This window comes from Oncorhynchus masou, chromosome 23, assembly GCF_036934945.1.
Source record: "Oncorhynchus masou masou isolate Uvic2021 chromosome 23, UVic_Omas_1.1, whole genome shotgun sequence".
Taxonomy (NCBI): Eukaryota; Metazoa; Chordata; class Actinopteri; order Salmoniformes; family Salmonidae; genus Oncorhynchus; species Oncorhynchus masou.
In genome coordinates, this window is record NC_088234.1 from 49,623,995 (window position 1) to 49,645,751 (window position 21,757).

The 21,757-nt window shown below is 44.1% G+C and overlaps 1 protein-coding gene across 9 annotated transcripts in view; it reads right to left on the minus strand.

The window, feature by feature from the left end:
• Positions 1-21,757, minus strand: part of LOC135510993 (calcium/calmodulin-dependent protein kinase type II subunit gamma-like) — a 103,198-nt gene that overhangs the window by 10,473 nt on the left and 70,968 nt on the right. For 4 of the 9 annotated variants that reach the window (XM_064932405.1, XM_064932408.1, XM_064932412.1 and 1 more), the window contains exons 10-17: positions 20,028-20,150; positions 19,784-19,867; positions 19,628-19,670; positions 19,033-19,092; positions 14,823-14,866; positions 8,687-8,770; positions 5,611-5,655; positions 4,988-5,042 (exon numbers count right to left, since the gene is read on the minus strand). In XM_064932405.1, coding sequence (XP_064788477.1) covers positions 4,988-5,042; positions 5,611-5,655; positions 8,687-8,770; positions 14,823-14,866; positions 19,033-19,092; positions 19,628-19,670; positions 19,784-19,867; positions 20,028-20,150 — 538 coding nt within the window. The remainder of the gene's footprint in view (positions 1-4,987; positions 5,043-5,610; positions 5,656-8,686; positions 8,771-14,822; positions 14,867-19,032; positions 19,093-19,627; positions 19,671-19,783; positions 19,868-20,027; positions 20,151-21,757) is intronic. The other 5 variants (XM_064932407.1, XM_064932413.1, XM_064932406.1 and 2 more) reach the window with 3 other exon arrangements.

The following is a 21,757-nucleotide window of genomic DNA, read 5'->3' on the forward strand; positions in this document are numbered from 1 at the left end:
CTCCATCACAACTAGCCAGAGAAACATGGGCGTGAGACCACACTGTACACGCACCTCACACATCAGAAGACACCACAGTGTTACATGTTCAATATCTGACACAACGTAAACCCCCTATTTTACATTCCAGCTGTGCCGATCTCCTCGGAGGAGAGTGTGTATAGCCACTTGGCCAGCACTCCGTATCTATGTCCCAATCGCAGCTCTTCACAGCACTCTTTTTGAGAAGACATCGTTGCTGAGAGCCACAGAGACGCATACTGTCATACAGCTCCACTGTGGAGGAGACGAGGGTTCCGATCTGTCACTCCAACTTTCTGCCAATGCTTCTCTTTTCTCTCCTACAACATACTGTAAACTGCAGTGCCTTCAGAATGTATTCACACCCCTGAACTTTTTCCACATTTTGTTGTGTTACAAAGTGGGATGTAGTAAAGTAAGGATTTAATTGTCATATTTTTGTCAATGATCTACATAAAATACTCTGTAGTGTCAAAGATGAATAAAGTTCTAACATTGGTAAAAAACAACAAAATAAAACATGAAAAATCAACCGCCCAAGTCAATACATGTTAGAATCACTGTAGAACAAAAATAAGTTGATGCTGGCTTGTAAATAATGCCTGAACAGTCTTTGTGCAAACAAACTCCCAGAGGTAATCAAAGCACTCTCATGTAGTGGGAAAATGAAAAGGCCTTTAGTGTAGTACGGCTTATGTGTGGCAAGAATTTAAAAAACACAATGCAACATCACAAAATAAATGCAATATCATAAAAGTAAAAAAACTGTGTACACATGAGCTCGTTACCAAATGTTCGTAAGAATGGAGAACAAAAAAATGAAGAACAAAAATATAAATAAACCCCTAACCAATTTATTTTTTGAACCCACGGAACCAAGAGGGAGCCACGGTTAAGGAACATCATGAAACGTAAATGGAGCATCATTGAAAGTGATCCTACTCTGTGTGATGTGTTCACTGAACTCTCAGCATTCTCTTACAGGATAAGTTGGTGCGCAGCGATCTCATCCTAGTAACGAAGCCAAGTTAGCTCCCCAAGCCCACAGGCACCTTCCCATGTGGTAAGTGCAATCACTGCCATCACACTGTAAAAACAAATATGTTCGGGGACCCTTGTGGACTAGAACCTATAAAGTGTGTGTGTGTGTGGGGGGGGGGGTCGTCTCAAACACCTTCAACGCAAAATGTTCTGGATCTTAAAACTAAGGGTCACTGTATTGCCAGGTCTAAATGAGGAAATTGATTATTCACCCTTCCTGTAAGAGATATATGGTTTACAAAATGTTTTTGTGGGAAAAAAAATTGTTCTCCATTCTTAAATTTGGTAACATGAGCTCATGTGTACACAGTTTGTTTTTTCCTTTTATGATATTGCACTTATTTTGTTGTGTTTCATTTGCATTATTCCATGTTTATTTTGTGTATCTTTGTATCTTAAATGTGTTTCCTTCCTCAAGCTTTTGGTATGGTAATGATTTGAATCACTTCCTGTGAGAGCTGGGATATACACCCGTTTGTTCACCACTATTCTTTGTCACCCTGATAAAGTGTTGTAGCCGCAACACGTCTGTGTCTTGTTATTCTCGCCACATATAAGCCGTAAAACATTAAAGGCTTTTACATTTTTCCACTACATGAGTGTGCTTTGATTACTTCTGGAAGTTAGTTTGCACAAAGTCTGTTCCGGCATAGTTTACTATCCAGCATCAACTTCTTTGTATACTATAGTATTTTATCCCATGATCAAAGAGCACCTCATGGATTAACTATACTGAACAAAAAAATATAAACACAACATCCAACAATTTCAAAGATTTACTGAGTTACAGTTCATATAAGGAAATCAGTCAATTTAAATAAATTAATTAGGCCCTAATCTATGGATTTCACATGACTGGGCAGGGGCGCACAGAAATTAACATTAAATGCAGTCAGCATTCCAATTCCACACTCCCTCAAAACTTGAGACATCTGTGGCATTGTGTTCGGTGACAAAACTACACATTTTAGACTAGCCTTTTGTTGTCCCCAGCACAAGGTGCACCTGTGTAATGATCGTGCCGTTTAATCAGCTTCTTGATATGCCACACCTGTCAGGTGAATAGATTATCTTGGCAAAGGTTAAATGCTCACTAACAGGGATGTAAACACATTTCTGCACAACATTTCAGTGAAATAGGCTTTTTGTGCATATGGACAATTTCTGGGATCTTTTATTTCACCTCATGAAACATGGGACCAACACCTTACATGTTGCGTTTTTTAATATTTTTGTTCAGTATATAAACCAAAGAAGCGCTCCTTTCCTATGTTAAAATCACCTTTGGCAGCAATTAAAGCTACTCTTTCTGAGTAAATCCCTAAGAGATTTTCACACATGAAATTTGAAACACTTGCCCATTACTCTTTTCAAAATTCTTCAAGCTCTGTCAAATTGGTTGTTGATAATTGCTAAATAACCATTTTCAGGTCTTGCCATACATTTCCAAGCAGATTTCAGTCAAAATTCTAGCTTGGCCACTCAAGGACATTCACTGTCCTCTTGGAAAGCAACTCCAGTGTAGATTTGGCCTTGTGTTTTAGGTTATTGTCCTGCTAAAAGGTGAATTAATCTCCCAGTGTCTGGTGAAAAGCAGACTGAACCAGGTTTTCCTCTAGGATTTTGCCTGAGCTTAGCTCCATTCCTTTTATTTTTTATCCGGAAAAACTTCCCCGTCCTTAATGATTACAAGCATACCCATAACATGACGCAGCCACCACTACATGTTGTATTGGATTTGCTTCAGACGTAACACTTTTGTATTCAGGACAAAAAGTGAATTGCTTTGCCACATTTTTTGCAATATTACTTTAGTGCCTTGTTGCAACCAGGATGAATGTTTTGGAATATTTTATTCAGTACACGCTTCCATCTTTTCACGCTGTCAATTAGGTTAGTATTGTGGAGTCCATCTTCAGTTTTCTCCTATGACAGCCATTAAACTCTAACTGTTTTAAAGTCACCATTGGCCTCATTGGCCTGAGCGGTGTCCTTAATCTTCAGCAACTAAGTTAGGAAGGACGCCTGTATCTTTGTAGTGACTGGGTGTATTGATCCACCTTCCAAAGTGTAATTAATAACTTCACCATGTTCAAAGGATCTTCAATGTCCATTTTTTTTACCCATCTACCAATTGGTGCCCTTCTTGGCAAGGAATTGGAAAACCTCCCTGGTCTTTGTTGTTGAATCTGTTTTTGAAATACACTGCTAGACTGAGGGACCTTTCAGATAATTGTATGTGTGGGGTACAGAGATGAGGTAGTCATTCAAAAAGCATGTTAAACTATTATTGCACACAGTGAGTTCATGCAACTTATTATGTGACTTGTTAAGCAAACGTCTACTCATTAACTCATCTAGGCTTGCCATTACTAAGGGGTTGAACACTTTTCAGACATTTCAGCTTTTCATTTTTGATTAATTTGTAAAAACTTCAAAAAACATAATTCCACTTTGACATTATTGGGTATTGTGTGTAGGTCAGTGACCAAAAATCTAAATTGAATCAAATTTAAATTGAGGCTGTAACACAACAAAATGTGGAAAAAGTCGCGGTGTGTGAATACTTTCTGTAGGTCTCTGGAACTCCTGTACGACGTTTGACTTTCATCGATTCCGGTGTCTATGTGCGCACGTCTATATCTGTGTCTCTGTGTTTAAGACCTGAAAGAGGCCTCTGTGTTGGTACATTTTGTCACCCTCTCTCAGAATGTGGGGCCTTTTCGCTCGTTGGCAGGATGACGTCAGTGCCAGGGAGCCTGTCGGTCCTGGAGTCTGTTGCTATATCTCCTGACGACTTGAAACGAGGGTGTCCTTGTAAAAGCCTACAGCGCAGCCCCTCGCCCACCACTTGTTAACACTGTTTAAGCAACCAGTTAAAATAGGACTAAGTTGTTATGTAAACACAGCAGTTTGGACGAGCAGTAAAAAAGCCACGTTTTCACACCTGTATACCCATCGTTTGACGACTCTTCTGAACAGGACAGCACTGTTATCCATGTTATTGAGCTCTGAGTGCAGACTGATAGCGCACATGCACAAGCAAACAGACACACACACACACACACACACACACACACACACACACACACACACACACACACACACACACACACACACACACACACACACACACACACACACACACACACACACACACACACACACACACAGGTTTTAGAGTGGAGTGGTGGAGTCCCAACTCTTTAAGCCCAGGGGAGCTGTGAGACCAAGAATAGGGAAACTAGGGACTATCTAAAGACATATAAGGCCTTTATGTGCTAGTTTAGTAATTTGTTCAGACAAAGCATAGTCTACGTCCACGGCAAGACCACCCAGTATTCAGCTCCGTCTCTCACAGTCTGAAAAGCTAAGACTACTGTGCTATTTTTCATTCTCAGCAAGACATTTCCTTTCACTCTGTAGGAATACTAACGTCTTTGACTTCTCCACAGCAGCTGTAAGGACCAAAGAAATGGCTATTCTCCAATATGGCAGTGCTTTCTCATTCCCTCTCTAGCCATATAATGTATACTCATTACCAAACACCTTCCATCTGTGTTTACCTCTCCTATAGGGTACATTTCCCAGATGCTCACAGGCCCAGACACCAGCCTGAAAGTTAACTCAGGCCATCAAAGGCTTCCCAGGCCTTGATCATAATCGATTCTCTTTCTAAAGAAATGAAGGACAAGGATTGACAAGACAGGAGCACATGAATGATCATTTATGTATCCCCATTTCTCAGATAACTATGGCTTCTTCCATTACGTGTATAATATATACTACCTCAAGAGGATCCACTGGCCAAGATCTGAGGCCCATCTTGAACTCTAGCCCTGTCTTTCTGACCAACACTTTTGCAGACAGATATATAGATAGAAGACGTGCGAAAACATGCAGAGTAGGTGAACGTTGGGCATACCTTTTCTACCTTTCACATCCTCCTCTTCTGTGATGTTACAGCTCTCTGTAGAGCCCTGTAGGGGAGACGAGTGATGGACAGAAACATGGAGGACAGAGAGGAGGAGGAGAGACAGAGATATAACAGGAGGAAACAGAGTTAGTCTGTGTGCTGAGGGATGACTTGGATGGGGCCTTTCCCAGGTGGACGGACGCTCCTCTCGGAGGAACACAAACCCTGCACAAACCAGCCAGGCAGACAGGAGGGCGAGCGCATGAGGACCCACACCAAACACAGCCTTTTGGTGAGGTAGTGTACAAACTGTGTGTTAAGGGTGTGTGTTTGTGACTTTTTCAGTGTGTATGTGACTTTTTTGGTGGCTGAGCCAGTGTGGTTTGGGCGAGTGAGGGACTGTTGCAGCAGTTGCGGCTTGTGTGTTTTGAGGGTTAGTGCGACTAAGTTAGTGTGACTGTCAGTAGACGTGGAGTGGTTAAGCGTTCATGGCGTCAGCGTCGCTCTAAGGTATCTTAGTAGAGCTCCAGCCATTCTGAGGTACCTTAGTAACCACGCTAAGGTATTTTAGCATTAGTATTAGTATTAGCCTATAGCGGCTATGGGATTAGAGAGGTGCAGTAGTGGCTTACCTTGGTGCCGTCAGCTGGGTTGTGCACGACAGTGGTCTGTGGTTCCTAGGGGAAGCAGGAGAGAGTTTAACATGCGGCGACCACCAGGGAAGGCCCAGGGCGTGTGGGATACACACAGTCCACACGCCCGATGCATGTAAACACACATACACACATCGCCAAGCACACACGCCACAGCACAGAGGCAGCAGAGGGGCTCCGTCATGGGGGGCAACGAGACAGGATGGGGTTTTGAGAAGTAGACCATATTACAAACTACCCCATTTCACTAGAGGAAGGAGCTATGGACTATGTCACTTATCATTGGCGCTATCAGACGTAGAAGGGGGCCTCTACAACGTAAAGAAACAGAGGAGAGGGGACACAGACAGACAGAAAAGGCTGCAAAGTCTGAATTGAGGATGAGGGGATTGACTGGCTAGGAGATTGGATCAGCAGCCCCCCCCCCCTCCAACCTAGACCATGCCGTCACAGTCAGTCACCATGGAAACACTCATCGCAAAAGCGCCTAATAGCTTACAATACTGCATCACAGACACCCCCAATGCACTCCCACATAGCACACCCCTGGACCTTCCCACAGGACACTGGACTACAGACTCAATCTCAACAAAAACCACCTACACATGAAGATGCAGTCCCTCAGATAACGAGGCCATTAGCTTAAAGGGATAGTGCGACGTTTTGGCAATTAAGTCATGCAGAGACATACAAATGGTATCCATGGGTTAATCTCTGGGTAGGTAGAAAGAAGGGCTTAGTCGCCAAAATGTTGCACTGTCCCTTTAAATGGTACCACAGAGCCTGACATTCTGCCCTTCGGGACGTTTATGCATCGTAGCTGATCAGAACAGGCTTGGAGGCTGATATAGCATAGACAGCACTGTCTTGGGATGACTGACAGATCAACTGAGCGGTGACCCAGAGAGACAAACCATCCTTTAACACTGACCACATCAGCCAATGAATCCACAACAACAGCAAATAGCTTACCGGTAGCCCTACTGGAGAAGAGTAAGAAACTTCCCAATCATTTTGATGGAGGTGGTCCTCTGATTTGGCTCTGATAGAAAAGGGTTTCTCTTAGCCTGGGCAGGGCTCTAGAGTGGTTTGGCTCTGATAGAAAAGGGTTTCTCTTAGCCTGGGCAGGGCTCTAGAGTGATTTGGCTCTGATAGAAAAGGTTTTCTCTTAGCCTGGGTAGGGCTCTAGAGTGATTTGGCTCTGATAGAAAAGGGTTTCTCTTAGCCTGGGTAGGGCTCTAGAGTGATTTGGCTTTGATAGAAAAGGGTTTCTCTTAGCCTGGGCAGGGCTCTAGAGTGATTTGGCTCTGATAGAAAAGGGTTTCTCTTAGCCTGGGTAGGGCTCTAGAGTGATTTGGCTCTGATAGAAAAGGGTTTCTCTTAGCCTGGGTAGGGCTCTAGAGTGATTTGGCTCTGATAGAAAAGGGTTTCTCTTAGCCTGGGCAGGGCTCTAGAGTGATTTGGCTCTGATAGAAAAGGGTTTCTCTTAGCCTGGGTAGGGCTCTAGAGTGGTTTGGCTCTGATAGAAAAGGGTTTCTCTTAGCCTGGGCAGGGCTCTAGAGTGATTTGGCTCTGATATAAAAGGGTTTCTCTTAGCCTGGGTAGGGCTCTAGAGTGATTTGGCTCTGATAGAAAAGGGTTTCTCTTAGCCTGGGCAGGGCTCTAGAGTGACTTGGCTCTGATAGAAAAGGGTTTCTCTTAGCCTGGGCAGGGCTCTAGAGTGATTTGGCTCTGATAGAAAAGGGTTTCTCTTAGCCTGGGCAGGGCTCTAGAGTGATTTGGCTCTGATAGAAAAGGGTTTCTCTTAGCCTGGGCAGGGCTCTAGAGTGGTTTGGCTCTGATAGAAACGGGTTTCTCTTAGCCTGGGCAGGGCTCTAGAGTGGTTTGGCTCTGATAGAAAAGGGTTTCTCTTAGCCTGGGCAGGGCTCTAGAGTGCGACCATGTTACTATATGCGACCTGGAATGTGAATTTAGGAGCAGCAGTGCGCCTAGAAAAATGAAGGATTCTAGCCTTCTCACCTCAAATATTTAGCATTGTGCTCCTAAATGTCTTTGTGTGTGCCTACATTTTTCAACTTAGGCGAACATGTGCCCATTGTTAAAAACGTCAGTGTAGAGCCCTGCTGGGTGCCTGATTGACATTCCACAATTCTTGCCAAACACCCTGGCTAAGATTCTCTCCCTCCTACAGGTTTCAAGTCTCTCTCAGGTCACTGGAGCTCAGTAGTTTGTCTGACAGACACCACTATACATGCCTCTAGGCTTTTTCCCCACAGTTCTTTGCTTCCCCTGTATATGTTCTGTTAACAGAGTAGAGCGGCAGAGACAGGACTGGAAAGGGAGGTTCAATGTCACTATAGATGAGTTGTATAATTGAAATGTTTTGTGGGTGCCCTGGGGGAAGGGTTCACAAGGAGGTACGTGTAGATAGAGGGACTGCATATTCCATACAATTGGGATATCTCTGTTTCCTGACATTTCTGGATCCTGTTTTACCCATGGTTTTAATGAGCTTTTGAATTTCCTTGTTTTGAATTTGGTATCAAGTTAAAAAAAATATATATATTTTAACACACCCCGGTTATTGAGCTAGCGTCCTGTAAATGTGTAGCGTATCAAATCCCCAGCATTATCACGGGACAAATACAAATACCCACAACGGACCCTTAGGAACATTCAATTGTGACATTGTGGATATATTCTAAAATACCATTATCTGTGTATGTTTTGTTGTGCATTGTCATACATGTCTGTGTTTGACAAGAAAGTAGGATTGGGTATAACAGGAGCCTAGTGAGAGAGGGTCACAGGCACAAACCAGTTGTTCGGTTTAAAAACCATCAAAACCATCGTCAACATCACACTTTTTTTTCAAAATGGAGGTGAAGAGGAGAGGGTGGAAGGAACGGAGGGGAAAAGAAAAGGGAGAGTCAATAAAGAGGGGATGAGACAAACAGATGGCAAAAAGCAAGAACTGAACAGAAACTTAGGGACTAATCCAACGGAACAGGGGGAGTAAAGCAACAATGAGAGAAACCAAGTATAGATGAGATACCATTGGTGCTGAAGATGATATGCTGCTGTCTTTGGTGCTGCTGGTACTGCTCACTACACTGTTTTTACTGTTGTTTGTCTGCGGCTGGGGCAAAAAAAACAACAACACAAAATGACTTCTACAGAGTATACTGTATGTATATATGTAGGCAGACCCATGGGACTGTTCAGCCCCAGTCTACGAGGCTGAGGTGCAGGTCGGTGAGTGTGTGTCATGGAAGAGAGATCTTCAGGCTACAGTAAACAATGTTGTCTGCAGAGACTTACGCCTGCAGTGTGCTTGCCAATGTGTCCGGATGGTGTTTTTCCAGGGACAATTGTTGTCTGTACACTGTGCACTACGCACTTGCTTTAATTCAGCAGCAGTGTTTTCCCTTTGATACATAAAATGACTGCCTCTTTTGAAAGTCAAAAGGAATTTGTAGGTGCAGAAAGACGCGCTCTGAAGACATTGACACTTCTGTGCGAGCAAATTAACATTCTTGACACACTAAATTAATTTAGCGATTTTCTTTCATTTTGGAAATGCCTGTGTGGAGGTCTCCAATTGGGTGTTTGAAGTGGTTTTGAGTCCGTGTCTACCTCTTGAGTGTGATTTCTCTCGTTGCATTACAGTCTACAATCTTTGCAAATATTGCACACGGTAGTAACATTTCTAAATACACAGGAATATCGAACACATTGTAAAAAATCTCTTAACGACTTTGAGAGTAGAAGCAGACAGGACCCAGCACTTCAATCTCAACATTGATTGGTACCTGCTAGGGTAAAGAAACCACTGTCCCCGGGGACAGCATGGAACACAGTCTGCACCACCTTGTGGAATCAGATCAGAACAAGCACTTAACATCTATGGACCACAAAGAGTCAACCCAGACAGCCAATATCAGATGGCTACAGAATCTGGTTAAGGAATGAAGAATAAGTGACTAGCGGCGCCTAGTTGTCTGAGTCTGCGCATGCAGTGAAAGGCCTTGATGAGAAGGTTGTTGTTTCTCCCAAAAGGTTTAGGCATGTATGTATCTGGAGGATTTCCTGAGTAAGACAATGAAAAGTAAGTTGCATGGAGAAGAAAGCCTCTCGCCAACAACCCCACGGCCTGACTGTTGTGTCAATAAAGAGCACTAGGCCCTAGAATATCTTCAAGGCAAATAAGAATGCAACTAAAATCGCAACTGTCCCTTTAACAGAGAGTCTTTACAGATGAATTCCTGAGAGGTGTTGAAAAGTAGGATCTGTCAATAAAAGGTTAAGAGCAATATGCTGTTGAGGTTTCAGCTGGTACCAGAGTACTTTACTGGTGATAAAATGTCCCAGACAGAGTAGCCTTTTGACACCGTCTCTGACGTGCTCACACTGATACTGAACAAGACCCAGCTCAATGCTTACCTTCCCCAGAAACTGAACCTACAGTACACGCGTCAGACATTAGTCCGGTGCTACCACTCCTCTCTTTCTCTTATAACAGAAACTAACGGCTAAATAATCACAACTACCCATGAAAGGGGATGAGATGGTTGTGATGGTGGGCACATTTGATTGTAGTATTATTGTTCTAAGCAATATGGACATTCTTATGGTTTTAATGGACCCACAATAGGTTTGAAGAGAGCATGTTAAACACTCATTCCATCCCAAGAGTAATACAAGCAAAGCTTCCGAGTCTCGTTGAGCCGTTCCAGCTCTGGGGTAGAGAACCTGACTCTGATAAGACTATAATACTGTGTAGCCTACTGTATATTTCTAACATCGAAATCTTTACATAAAAGAGAACACGAGCTGTCGTCGTTAAGACGGCGTCATCTCTTAAAGCTAAAATCCTTAATTGCTACATCCATTTTTTAAACTTAGAAATTAATTATATTTACCCATTGATTCTTGAAGAATATAACTTATATGCATCATGAGCTTAATTTAAATGTCGTACCTCAACAGAACCCAAAATATAAGCTATTTTACTCCAATGTTTGTAAACAAAGTCAATGTAAACAAACACCGTATAGCCTAATTGTTATAGTTTTAATTAAGAATTCTACCTTTAAATTATAAATAGTAGTATTTACGCTACACTACACTATATCAATGTTATAAATATAATTTAGACTAGCTTTAAATACAATTTCTTGATTCATTTTCCTGGTAGGCTCACAGATTCCCATTTCAATTCAATATAATATACCTTTTACAATTAGACTGAAAAACAACTGACCTACATTCAAACCCAAACCACAAATGACAGCTACTCTACATAGCAGATCTTTTCATGGAGTGTGTATGGTGTTGTGGGGAGTGTGCAGTGGTGGTAAGCATGGGGCTTGAGATAGTGCTGGGGTGGGTGAGGTGGTGCAGGATGGCCAGAGAAGAGGGGTCCAGGCTGTGGGATGAATCCTTACAGTGGGCCCCAATGAGGCTCTATGGCTACACAGGCATCCCAATTCTGCTATTTTTTCCACTCACTGGTATTCTGACCAATCACATCAGATCTTTTCACATAAGATATTTTTCAGTGCTGATCTGATTGGTCAAAAGACCAATTAGTAAAACATGATCAACATTTGGCTGCCTGTGTAAATGTAAGACATGTGATGTACACTACATGGCCAAAGGTATGTGGACACCTGCTCGTCGAACATCTCATTTCAAAATCATGGGCATTAATATGGAGTTGGTTCCACCACCTTTGTTGCAATAACAGCCTCCACTCTTCTGGAAAGGCTTTCCACTAGATGTTGGAGCATTGCTGCGGGAACTTGCTTCCATTCAGCCACAAGAGCATTAGTGAGGTCGGGCACTGATGTTGGGCAATTAGGACTGGCTCGCAGTCAGCTTTCCAATTCATTCCTAAGGTCTTCGATGGGGTTGAGGTCAGGGCTCTGTGCAGGCCAGTCAAGTTCTTGCACACCGATCTCAACAAACCATTTCTGTATGGACCTCGCTTTGTGCACGGGGGCATTGTCATGCTGAAACAGGAAAGGGCCTTCCCCAAACTGTTGCCACAAAATTGGAAGCACAGAATCGTCTAGAATGTCATTGTATGCTGTAGCGTTAAGATTTCCCTTCACTGGAACTAAGGGGCCTAGCCAGAACCATGAAAAACAGCCCCAGGCCATTATTCCTCCTCCACCAAACTTTACAGTTGGCACTAAGCATTGGGGCAGGTAACGTTCTCTTGGCATCCGACAAACCCAGATTCGTCCGTCAGACGGCCAGATGGTGAAGCATGATTCCTCACTGCTCCAGAGTCTAACAGCGGCGGGCTTTACACCACCCCAGCCGACGCTTGGCATTGTACATTGTTGATCTTAGGCTTGTGTATGGCTGCTCGGCCATGGAAACCTATTTCATGAAGCTTCCGATGAACAGTTATTGTGCTGACATTGCTTCCCGATGCAGTTTTGAACTTGGTAGTGAGTTTTGCAACTGAGGACAGATGATTTTTACGTGCTTAAGCACTTGGTGGTCCCGTTCAGAGAGCGTGTGTGGCCTACCACTTCACGGGTGAGACGTCGTTGCTCCTAGATGTTTCCACTTCCACTTCCCCGGTCAACAACACTTACTGTTGACCGGGGCAGCTATAGCAGGGCTGAAATTTGATGAACTGACTTGTTGGAAAGGTGGCATCCTATGACGGTGCCACGTTAAAAGTCACTGAGCTCTTCAGTGAAGACATTCTACTGCCAATGTTTGTCTATGTAGATTACAAGGCTGTGTGATCTATTTTATACACCTGTCAGCAACGGGTGTGGCTGAATCCACTAATTTGAAGGGGTGTCCACATACTTCTGTATATTTAGTGTAGGTACTGTAGGTGACTGCACATGCAAGCACTCCACATCTTATGCCCCATCCTTACTCAATTCTGGCCTCAAGGTCTGCAGTACTGCTGGTTTCTATCATTCCCCTCTAATCACGGAGTAATTCAGACCTGGGACACCAGGTGATTGGAATCTCTGGTCAATCAGTAACACTGGTCAATCAACTGCCAGGGAGTAAATAAAGCCAGCAGTAATGCGGATTTGACTACCCCTGTCCTGTTGGTCACTACAGAGAGGCTGGGATTGGATGACCATTTCAGAGTGTTCTTTACCCTGTGACATTCCCCAAAAGATGTATCGGTCACTACTGGGTTGTTGCTGCTAAATATGATTTTGTAGGCAACCAAGACAGAAAAAATAAAAGTGGGAAAAAAGAGAAAGTTTCTCTTAAAGGGGAAAAAAACATGAGGGTTCAATAAATCCTCCAAAACTTTAAAAATAAAGAAACAGAAAATATAGATATTTACAATGGCACAAATGCACCCTATTCCTGTTGCTAGGCCAAGTCTGCTGCCATGGGATACACTAGCATTGCCATGGTAATCAGTGCGTCTCTGGGAAAGTGGAATGGGGTGGGGGGTTCACTTGTGTGTCTCTTCCTATACAGACAAATGTTCTCTCTCCTATACAGACAAATGTTCCGTAGGTTTTTTCCTGCATCAAAAAGAAAACACTGACCTCTATCTATGCTATTTATTTTCTGCTACAGTTCTTTTTTCCCGGCTCTTTGGAGGGTTGTGAGGGAGAGACCTTGGCTATGGTTTGGGGTTTGAGTTTCTGGCTTGATACTGACCTACAGCGTCTTTCTGGGCAACCCTGGAGCTGTGAGCCAATGTGAGGGATGAAGGGCCTACTCTGGGGGGGAGAGTAGGCTAGTGAATCCATAGACAGGTAGGCTTGGCCTGGCTGCTGGGGAGAGCATTGAGGGGAAATGCAGATGCAGGAACGGGCTGGTGTGTGTGTTTTTGCGTGTGCGCATTTGTTTGTGTGTCTGTTTGCACATGTATGCGTGTGTTAGCCCATGTACTGTAGATACTGGTTCTGTGGAAGGGAAATGGTTATGGTGGTGGGAATGCTGGAGATGTTGGATGGAGTTGAGAGAGCCAATGGAATTCCAACAAGACAAACTGTCACAGACCCTCGAGCATCTCAACCGAGAGAGAAAGAGAGAGAGGGAACAAAAGAGAGAAGGAGATAGAGAAAGACAAAGCAGATCTCACCATCAAACAAACACTGGAGCTGGACTTCCTTTTCTGAACAGATTGCAACAGAGAGGGGAAAAACAGGGCATCATAGGGAAAAATGAACCAATAAAAATAGAAGGGGGGAAAATGAAGCTGCCAGTTAGATCCCACAGAGAAAAACACATCCACAGGAGCTTGAAGGAGGACAAACGGGAAACATAGAGGGAGTTGCTTTCCACCAATAAAATAAAATGACATAGCTGTAAAGCAATATGGATCCGTTAAGTCATATTCAACAAATTTATGATCATGACCAATGATATCATGCCACAGATTACAAACACCTGCGTGTGTCCAATGGAAACCTATATATACTTGTGACCTGCAGTGTTTGACATGACACCCTGATGAAGATGGCTTAGCTCTCGAAACGTTGGTAAATAAATGATTGCGTCGGAGCTACTAGAATGTGCAGCTTTTCTTTTTAACGTTAAGGCGGGTTGTGTTGCTTTAGACCTGGTTATTGTTTGGCCTTTGTCGATCATGGCACTTCACTGCATGCACTGACTCCGTGTTGAAAACCAATGATCTTTCAGCATGCGGATCACTCGGATCACTTAGGATCAGAGGAGAGGTTTCGCTGGTGAAAAAAAATCCTCCTCCTTGTCTTTCTGTGCTAGCTGTCTGCACACACAAAGATACACACTCACACACATCCAAACTGAAAATCATAACTTTACTATCAATTACTATGGGTGTAGATTATATACCATTTACACAATCTGGACAGCTGATATGGAGAGTGAAGGAATATTTATCTATAATAACCTTTATCTATAATAACCTATAATACCGTTCCCCCCCAGCAAGCAATATTTCAACTGCCTGTCATTTTATAAACATTACAGACACTGAGTTGTGAGACGTCTTAAGAAGTAAGACGTCTTGGGGAAGGGGAGACCAAAACGTCTCTCCATTCCCACGGCATACACTGGAAATCTGTCTCCTAATGCCAACGCACTTCTCAGGAAAATAGAGATATAGCAAGAGCAGAAGAGAGAGAGAGAAAGCGCTCAAAAGACAGAAGAAGAAAAAGAGAGATGAGGCACAGAGCTTCCATACAGCTCAAAACCCTTACCTTCACTCCACCATCTGACTTCTTGTTGAGTAAACTTTTGCATGCTGAAACAGAAGAGGGAGAGGGACAGACATTAGGACATGACTGACAACTAATCTAGAACAAACCACGCCCAGCGTCAATCAACCAGGAGCCATAGTACTGTCGGAGGAAAATAGAGGACAGTGATGTCACGAGCCTCTGTGGTCACTGAGGTGAAGACCTGCTCAATAGAAGACCTGCTCAGTAGTCATCTGACGCTTGGACATTGAAGACTGCAGGGAGCAGGGTACCTGTATGTACAGTGAGAGCAGGGTGGTACAACAGTACCCTTTCCTTTTCAGCATGCCTCACAGACATATTATCACATATCACATACATGCTCTCGACGCCACACACACTGTACATACATTGCAGTACATTGCAAACGCTCACATAGAAAAAGAAAAACGACAGAGTGAGACATATAAACACACAGAGAGACACAGAGATGGAGAAAAATAGACACACAAACACATATATGTGATAACTTTCAATCAGGTCTCACAGATCCTCAAAGTCCCTTACCTTCCATTGAAAAATGTAGGAAGGAGGGCAAGGGGAAAAAAGGGCAAGATGTTTGTTTTTTAAAGGTCAGTATCTTCATATATCGTGACAACAGGCACAAATTGGGCTCGTTCGCAGGTGGTTCATGCGATGGTGGTTGGTGGGTCATATCAAAAGCTTGGCATGCATTACCACAGCAAACTACAGCTCCCAGGGTGCAGCTCAGCTCCTAGAGTGCAGCCCAGCTAAAGGGTGCATCGTAGGGGGAAAAAGGGAGAAACCCTGCCTGCCAGGCATCTAAAGCCTAGACTGTACTGCGGTTGTAAGCTGTAACCAGTATATCTTCGTTCAACTGCTGCAATTAAAACAATTGAATTCCATCTATCATCCAGGCGGGAGAAACAAGACAACAAACAGCAACAGAAAGGGCCAAGGAGTCGTGTCCAAGTGTTACTCAAAGCTTCTGTGGGCGTGACCCATCACCAACCAACTCAAGCTGCCAGTGACATAGTGCTGTTTTTTCACCATAGGAAGGTTCACCACGGGAAGAAATCAAACGGAGCAAGCAACACCGAAAGAGATAAAACGAGAAAGAAATCAGAACCACCCAGGTGCATCTGGTAACCCATGCAGGCTTGCAGAGGCACAGATACATGCTGGCTGGTTGGAGGTGCCAGTCCATGCAGGCGAATGCAATGAGGCTGTGGGGTATTGGCATCAACTGGGAATTGATTAAGATCTGTGGATGTTAATTGGACTGATTTGCGGAGGGAAAGTAGGATGTGGGTGTTTGACTGTTATTTTGTTTTGTTCGTTGACAAAGATTTATTTAGTGGAAAGAAAGAGAGACATGCACACACTAGGTAGGTAGACTGGCACACATATTGTGCATGCACACACGCACACAGTCATATTGTATCAGCGCTGTGACTTTGTGTGCATTAATAACCTAAGCTAAATCAGGTTAATGTTAAAGGTGTGAAATATGTCTGAATATAGACAAAATAAGGCCATTGTCACCTACAAATGTAATTATTATGGAAAGGAGAATTCTGTCTGCTATCACACAGCCTCAGACAGCTCTAAATATAGCAGACTAACCAACATCATCATTAAGTTTGTAGACGACACGACAGTGGTAGGCCTGATCGACGACGACAATGAGACAGCCTATAGGGAGGTCAGAGACCTGGCAGTGTGGTGCCAGGACAACAACCTCTCTCTTAATGTCAGCATGACAAAGGAGCTGATCATGGACTACAGGGAAAGGACGGCCGAGCACGCCCCCATTCACATCGACGGGGCCGAAATGGAGTAAATCACTGGGGCCGAGCTTCCTGCCATCCAGGACCTCTATACCAGGCGGTGTAATTATCAAAGACTCCAGCCACCCAAGTCATAAACTGTTCTCTCTGCTACCAGACGGCAAGCATTACTGATGCACCAAGTCTGGAACCAAGATGAGCCTGAATAGCTTCTACCCTCAGGCAATAAGACTGCTAAGTAGCTAGTTAAGCAGTTAACTAAATAGCTACCCGGACTATCTGCATAGAACCTTTTTGACTCATCACATACGCTGCTGTCACTGTTTATTATCTGTCCCTTTATTCCTAGTTATATGTACATGTCTACCTCAATTACCTTGTACCCCTGCACATCGACTCTGTACTGGTACCCAGTGTATATAGCCAAGTTATCGTTACTCGTTGTGTATCTATTATTACGTGTTTTACTTTTCTATTATTTCTCTATTTTCTTTCATTCTGCATTGTTGGGAAGGGCCCCCCGTAAGTAAGCATTTCACTGTTAGTCCACACCTGTTGTTTACGAAGCATGTGACAAATACAATTTGATTTGATTTGACTCCCTACCTACGTGAGAGAGTGCGCGTGTGACAATGAGAACTATGTCTGTCATCTTCAATTCTCATTTCTTTAGAACATCACACAATGTTAATGCATTGCCAAGGGCTAAAATAGAACTCATTTCTATTTCTGACGCAGTCCTGCCTCTCCCATCTCCTCATTGGTTTATAGAAGCAGGTACCCACGTGCAATCTCCTCATTGGTTATACCCACGTGGGTGATTGAAAGATGAACTGTGTTGCTGGTTGTCATGGTAATACTATGAAAGTTTAGATGCCAATCACCATATAAGTTCAAAGATGAAAAAGCCTGGAAGGAGGAGAGATGACTAGAAACGATTCGGTTGACTGTTTTATGTGTGGATTATTTGTCGGAGTAGAGGACCTTGTACATTTCAGGTAAAATAACAACCTACTGTTTATATCCCAGGACCAATTAGCTAGCAACAGCAAGCTAGCTAAATAGGACAAATTAGATAGCAAGTGCAAGCTAACTAGATAAATTGCCATAAATGTTTAATGCTTTTCGACCTGTCCCCAAATTAGTGTAATTGGTTCAGAGTTTGTTTTGATATTTTAACCTGTGTCTCGTGATCGCGTTTGGTGTGAGGGGACAAAATAAATGTCTGCACGATGGCGCACGCGCGCAGCCGGTTTGGGTTCCGTGTAGGCCTTTGGGAGGGCCAGCCTTGGTCCTGAGTCCTGGATCACTCAGAGGGTTCTGTCCCTTCCTGGCCGGTTCCCCTCTTTCCACTGGGATTCTCTGCCTCTAACCCTATTACAGGGGCTGAGTCACTGGCTTACTGGTGCTCTTCCATGCCATCCCTAGGAGGGGTGCGTCACTTGAGTGGGTTGAGTCACTGATGTGATCTTCCTGTCTGGGTTGGCGCCCCCCCTTGGGTTGTGACGTGGCGGAGATCTTTGTGGGCTATACTCGGCCTTGTCTCAGGATGGCAAGTCGGTGGTTGAAGATATCCCTCTAGTGGTGTAGGGGCTGTGCTTTGGCAAAGTGGGTGGGGTTCCTTCCTGTTTGGCCCTGTCCGGGGGTATCATCGGATGGGGCCACAGTGTCTCCTGACCCCTCCTGTCTCAGCCTCCAGTATTTATGCTGCAGTAGTTTATGTGTCGGGAGGCTAGGGTCAGTTTGTTATATCGGGACTACTTCTCCTGTCTTATCTGGTGTCCTGTGTGAATTTAAGTATGCTCTCTCTAATTCTCTCTTTCTCTCTCTCTCTCTCGAAGGACCTGAGCCATGGGACCATGCCTCAGGACTACCTGGCATGATGACTCCTTGCTGTCCCCAGTCCACCTGGCCGTGCTGCAGCTCCAGTTTCAACTGTTCTGCCTGCGGCTATGGCATCCTGACCTGTTCACCGGATGTGCTACCTGTCCCAGACCTATTATTTGACCATGCTGGTCATTTATGAACATTTGAACATCTTGGCCATGTTCTGTTATAATCTCCACTCTGCACAGCCAGAAGAGGACTGGCCACCCCTCATAGCCTGGTTCCTCTCTAGGTTTCTTCCTAGGTTTTGGCCTTTCTCTGGAGTTTTTCCTAGCCAATGTGCTTCAACGCCTGCATTGCTTGCTGTTTGGGGTTTTAGGCTGGGTTGGGTGTGTGTGTATGTGTCTGTGGGATGTCTTGTTAGGAGGATGGCCACTCTAGAGCTGTAGAGTATGTGCCAGTGCGCAGGTAAGTGAGGGGTGGGGGGAAACCAAGGGTCAGTGGCGGGCACTCCAGGCTACATGCTAACAAAACAGGGGGCAGTGTTGGCACAGTGCCAGGCTACTGCGGCTCCCCTGCCCTGACTAACATACCTTCTGAAGCAAGAGCAGCTGTGCTGGTGGTGGCCGCAGGGCTGGTGTGCTGTCGGCCCACTATTGGACAGAGAGGCATTCAGTTGGGAGGGACCAACCAGGCAAGAGGCGTGGCCTCTCTCGAGCACAGTGTCACTTACTTCTTTAAGTGCCACCCCCCTGTTCACACCACTCACCCACCTTTTTCATCTCATAGATGATGTGAGGAGGGCGGGCAGATACATCCATGGTCTACAAGCTGTATATCCTACCGATACTTACCCCAGTGTGCACACTTGATGTTAACAAAAAAAATTCAATGGCCTATCATTGATCACAAACGACTATAACAAAAGATTGCCACAAAAAAACACTGAGATCAACAAGTGACAGTTATGCAGTGTTATGAAGCAACATTGTACACACAACACTCTTACGAGCAGAGAGCTCTATGTCAAATGTCTGTCCTCCACGATAGTGCTTTGTAGAGTGGCCTTCAGACGAGGCTGAGATAAGCTCTTTACGTACTGCTGGGATTTGAAATTATAGTCTGAAATGTCTCAATTAGCCAGGAAACGTGGGCCATAGAATGTGGAGACCCAGATGCCCCCCTCACCTGAGAAGTTTCTGGTCACCAGCATGGTGGTGAGGATGGCTCCCTGGAGAAGACAGAATACAGAGGTAGGACAGGGGATAATATACAATCTCTCTAACACAACCGATTGGATATATGTGTGCACCCAAGTGAGTGTCCGTGTCTGTACACACTCACCTTGAGTTTTCTCCTGGCGTTGAACTTGCGCAGGCACTCCACAGTCTCTTGGCGGTGCATCATGGAAGCCACTGTGGAACGTTGCTGGTCGGGGGAAGAGGAGCAGAGAAGAGGTGGAAAGCAGAGAAGTAACAACAAAGCAATGATTACGCCATCACAGCACCAGTTATGGAGGTAAAATGGGGCCAACGTTACCATAAATGGAATAGCGTGTGAGTGATAGCCTGGTGATGGGGTGACTTACGCAGATCCATGGGTGCTTGAGAGCCTGGTCAGCAGTGATCCTCTTGGCAGGGTTGATGGTCAACATCTGGTTGATCAGGTTCTTGGCTTCGGGGGTCACTGTGTCCCACTCTGGGGAGGGGAACTGGGAGGGGAGGAGGGGGGTGAGTGAGTGAGTGAGTGAGTGAGTGAGTGAGTGAGTGAGTGAGTGAGTGAGTGAGTGAGTGAGTGAGTGAGAGAGAGAAATCATTAGAGATGCACATTAAGTAAATACGGTACAACGACAAATACACAGACAAACATACAGTGAGTTCTAAAAGTATTGGGACAGTGACATGCTTTGTAGTTTTGGCTCTGTACTCCAGCACTTTTGGATTTGAAAGGATGCAATGACAATGAGGTTAAAGTGCAGAGGGTATTTTCATCCATATCGGGTAAACCGTCTATAAATTACAGCACTTTTGTACAGTCACCCCATTTTAGGAGACCAAAAGTATTGGGACAAATGATCTTATATGTGTATTAATATAGTCCAAAGTGAACAATGATGAGTAAGAAAGTTACAGAGGCATAATATCATACTCCAAAAACATGCTAACCTCCCCTGTTATAGTAATGGTGAGAGGTTAGCATGTCTTGGGGGTATGATATAAAATGCTAACCTTCCCTGTTATTGTAATGGTGAGAGGTTAGCATGTCTTGGGGGTTATGATATAAAATGCTAACCTCCCCTGTTATTGTAATGGTGAGAGGTTAGCATGTCTTGGAGGGTATGATATAAAATGCTAACCTCCCCTGTTATAGTAATGGTGAGAGGTTAGCATGTCTTGGGGGTATGATATAAAATGCTAACCTCCCCTGTTATAATAATGGTGAGAGGTTAGCATGTCTTGGGGGTATGATATAAAATGCTAACCTCCCCTGTTATTGTAATGGTGAGAGGTTAGCATGTCTTGGGGGTATGATATTTGAGCATTTGTAACTTTCTCAACATTATTCACGATTCATTCAGGACTACCTGTAATCATCATAGCATCCACATTACAGTGCCTTCGGAAAGTATTCAGACCCCTTGACTTTTTCCATATTCCGCCTTACTCTAAAATTGATGAAATAAATACAAATCCTCATCAATCTACACAATACCCTATAATGACAAAAAGAGAAAAGGTTTTTAGAATGTTTGCAAGTGTATAAAAAAAAACAGAAATAACTTATTTACATAAGTATTCAGGCCCTTTGCTATGAGCCTTGAAATTGAGCTCCGGTGCATCCTGTTTCCATTGATCATTCTTGAGATGTTTCTACAACTTGATTGGAGTCCACCTGTGGTAAATTCAATTGATTGGACATGATTTGCTAAGACACACACCTGTCTATATAATGCCCCACAGTTGACAGTGCATGTCCGAGCAAAAACCAAGCCATGAGGCAAAGGAATAGTTGGTAGAGCTCAGAGACAGGATTGTGTCAAGGCACAGATCTGGGAAAGAGTACCAAAAAATATCTGCAGCATTGAAGGTCCCCAAGAACATAGTGGCCTCCATGAATCTTAAATGGAAGAAGATTGAAACCACCAAGACTCTTCCTAGAGCTGGCCGCCCGGCCAAACTGAGCAATCGGTAGAGAAGTGTGGCGCACAATTGGCCCAGCGTCGTCCGGGTTAGGGGAGGGTTTGGCCCGGGGTAGGCCGTCATTGTAAAATAAGAATTTGGTCTTAACTCACTTGCCTAGTTGAATAAAGTTTTTTTT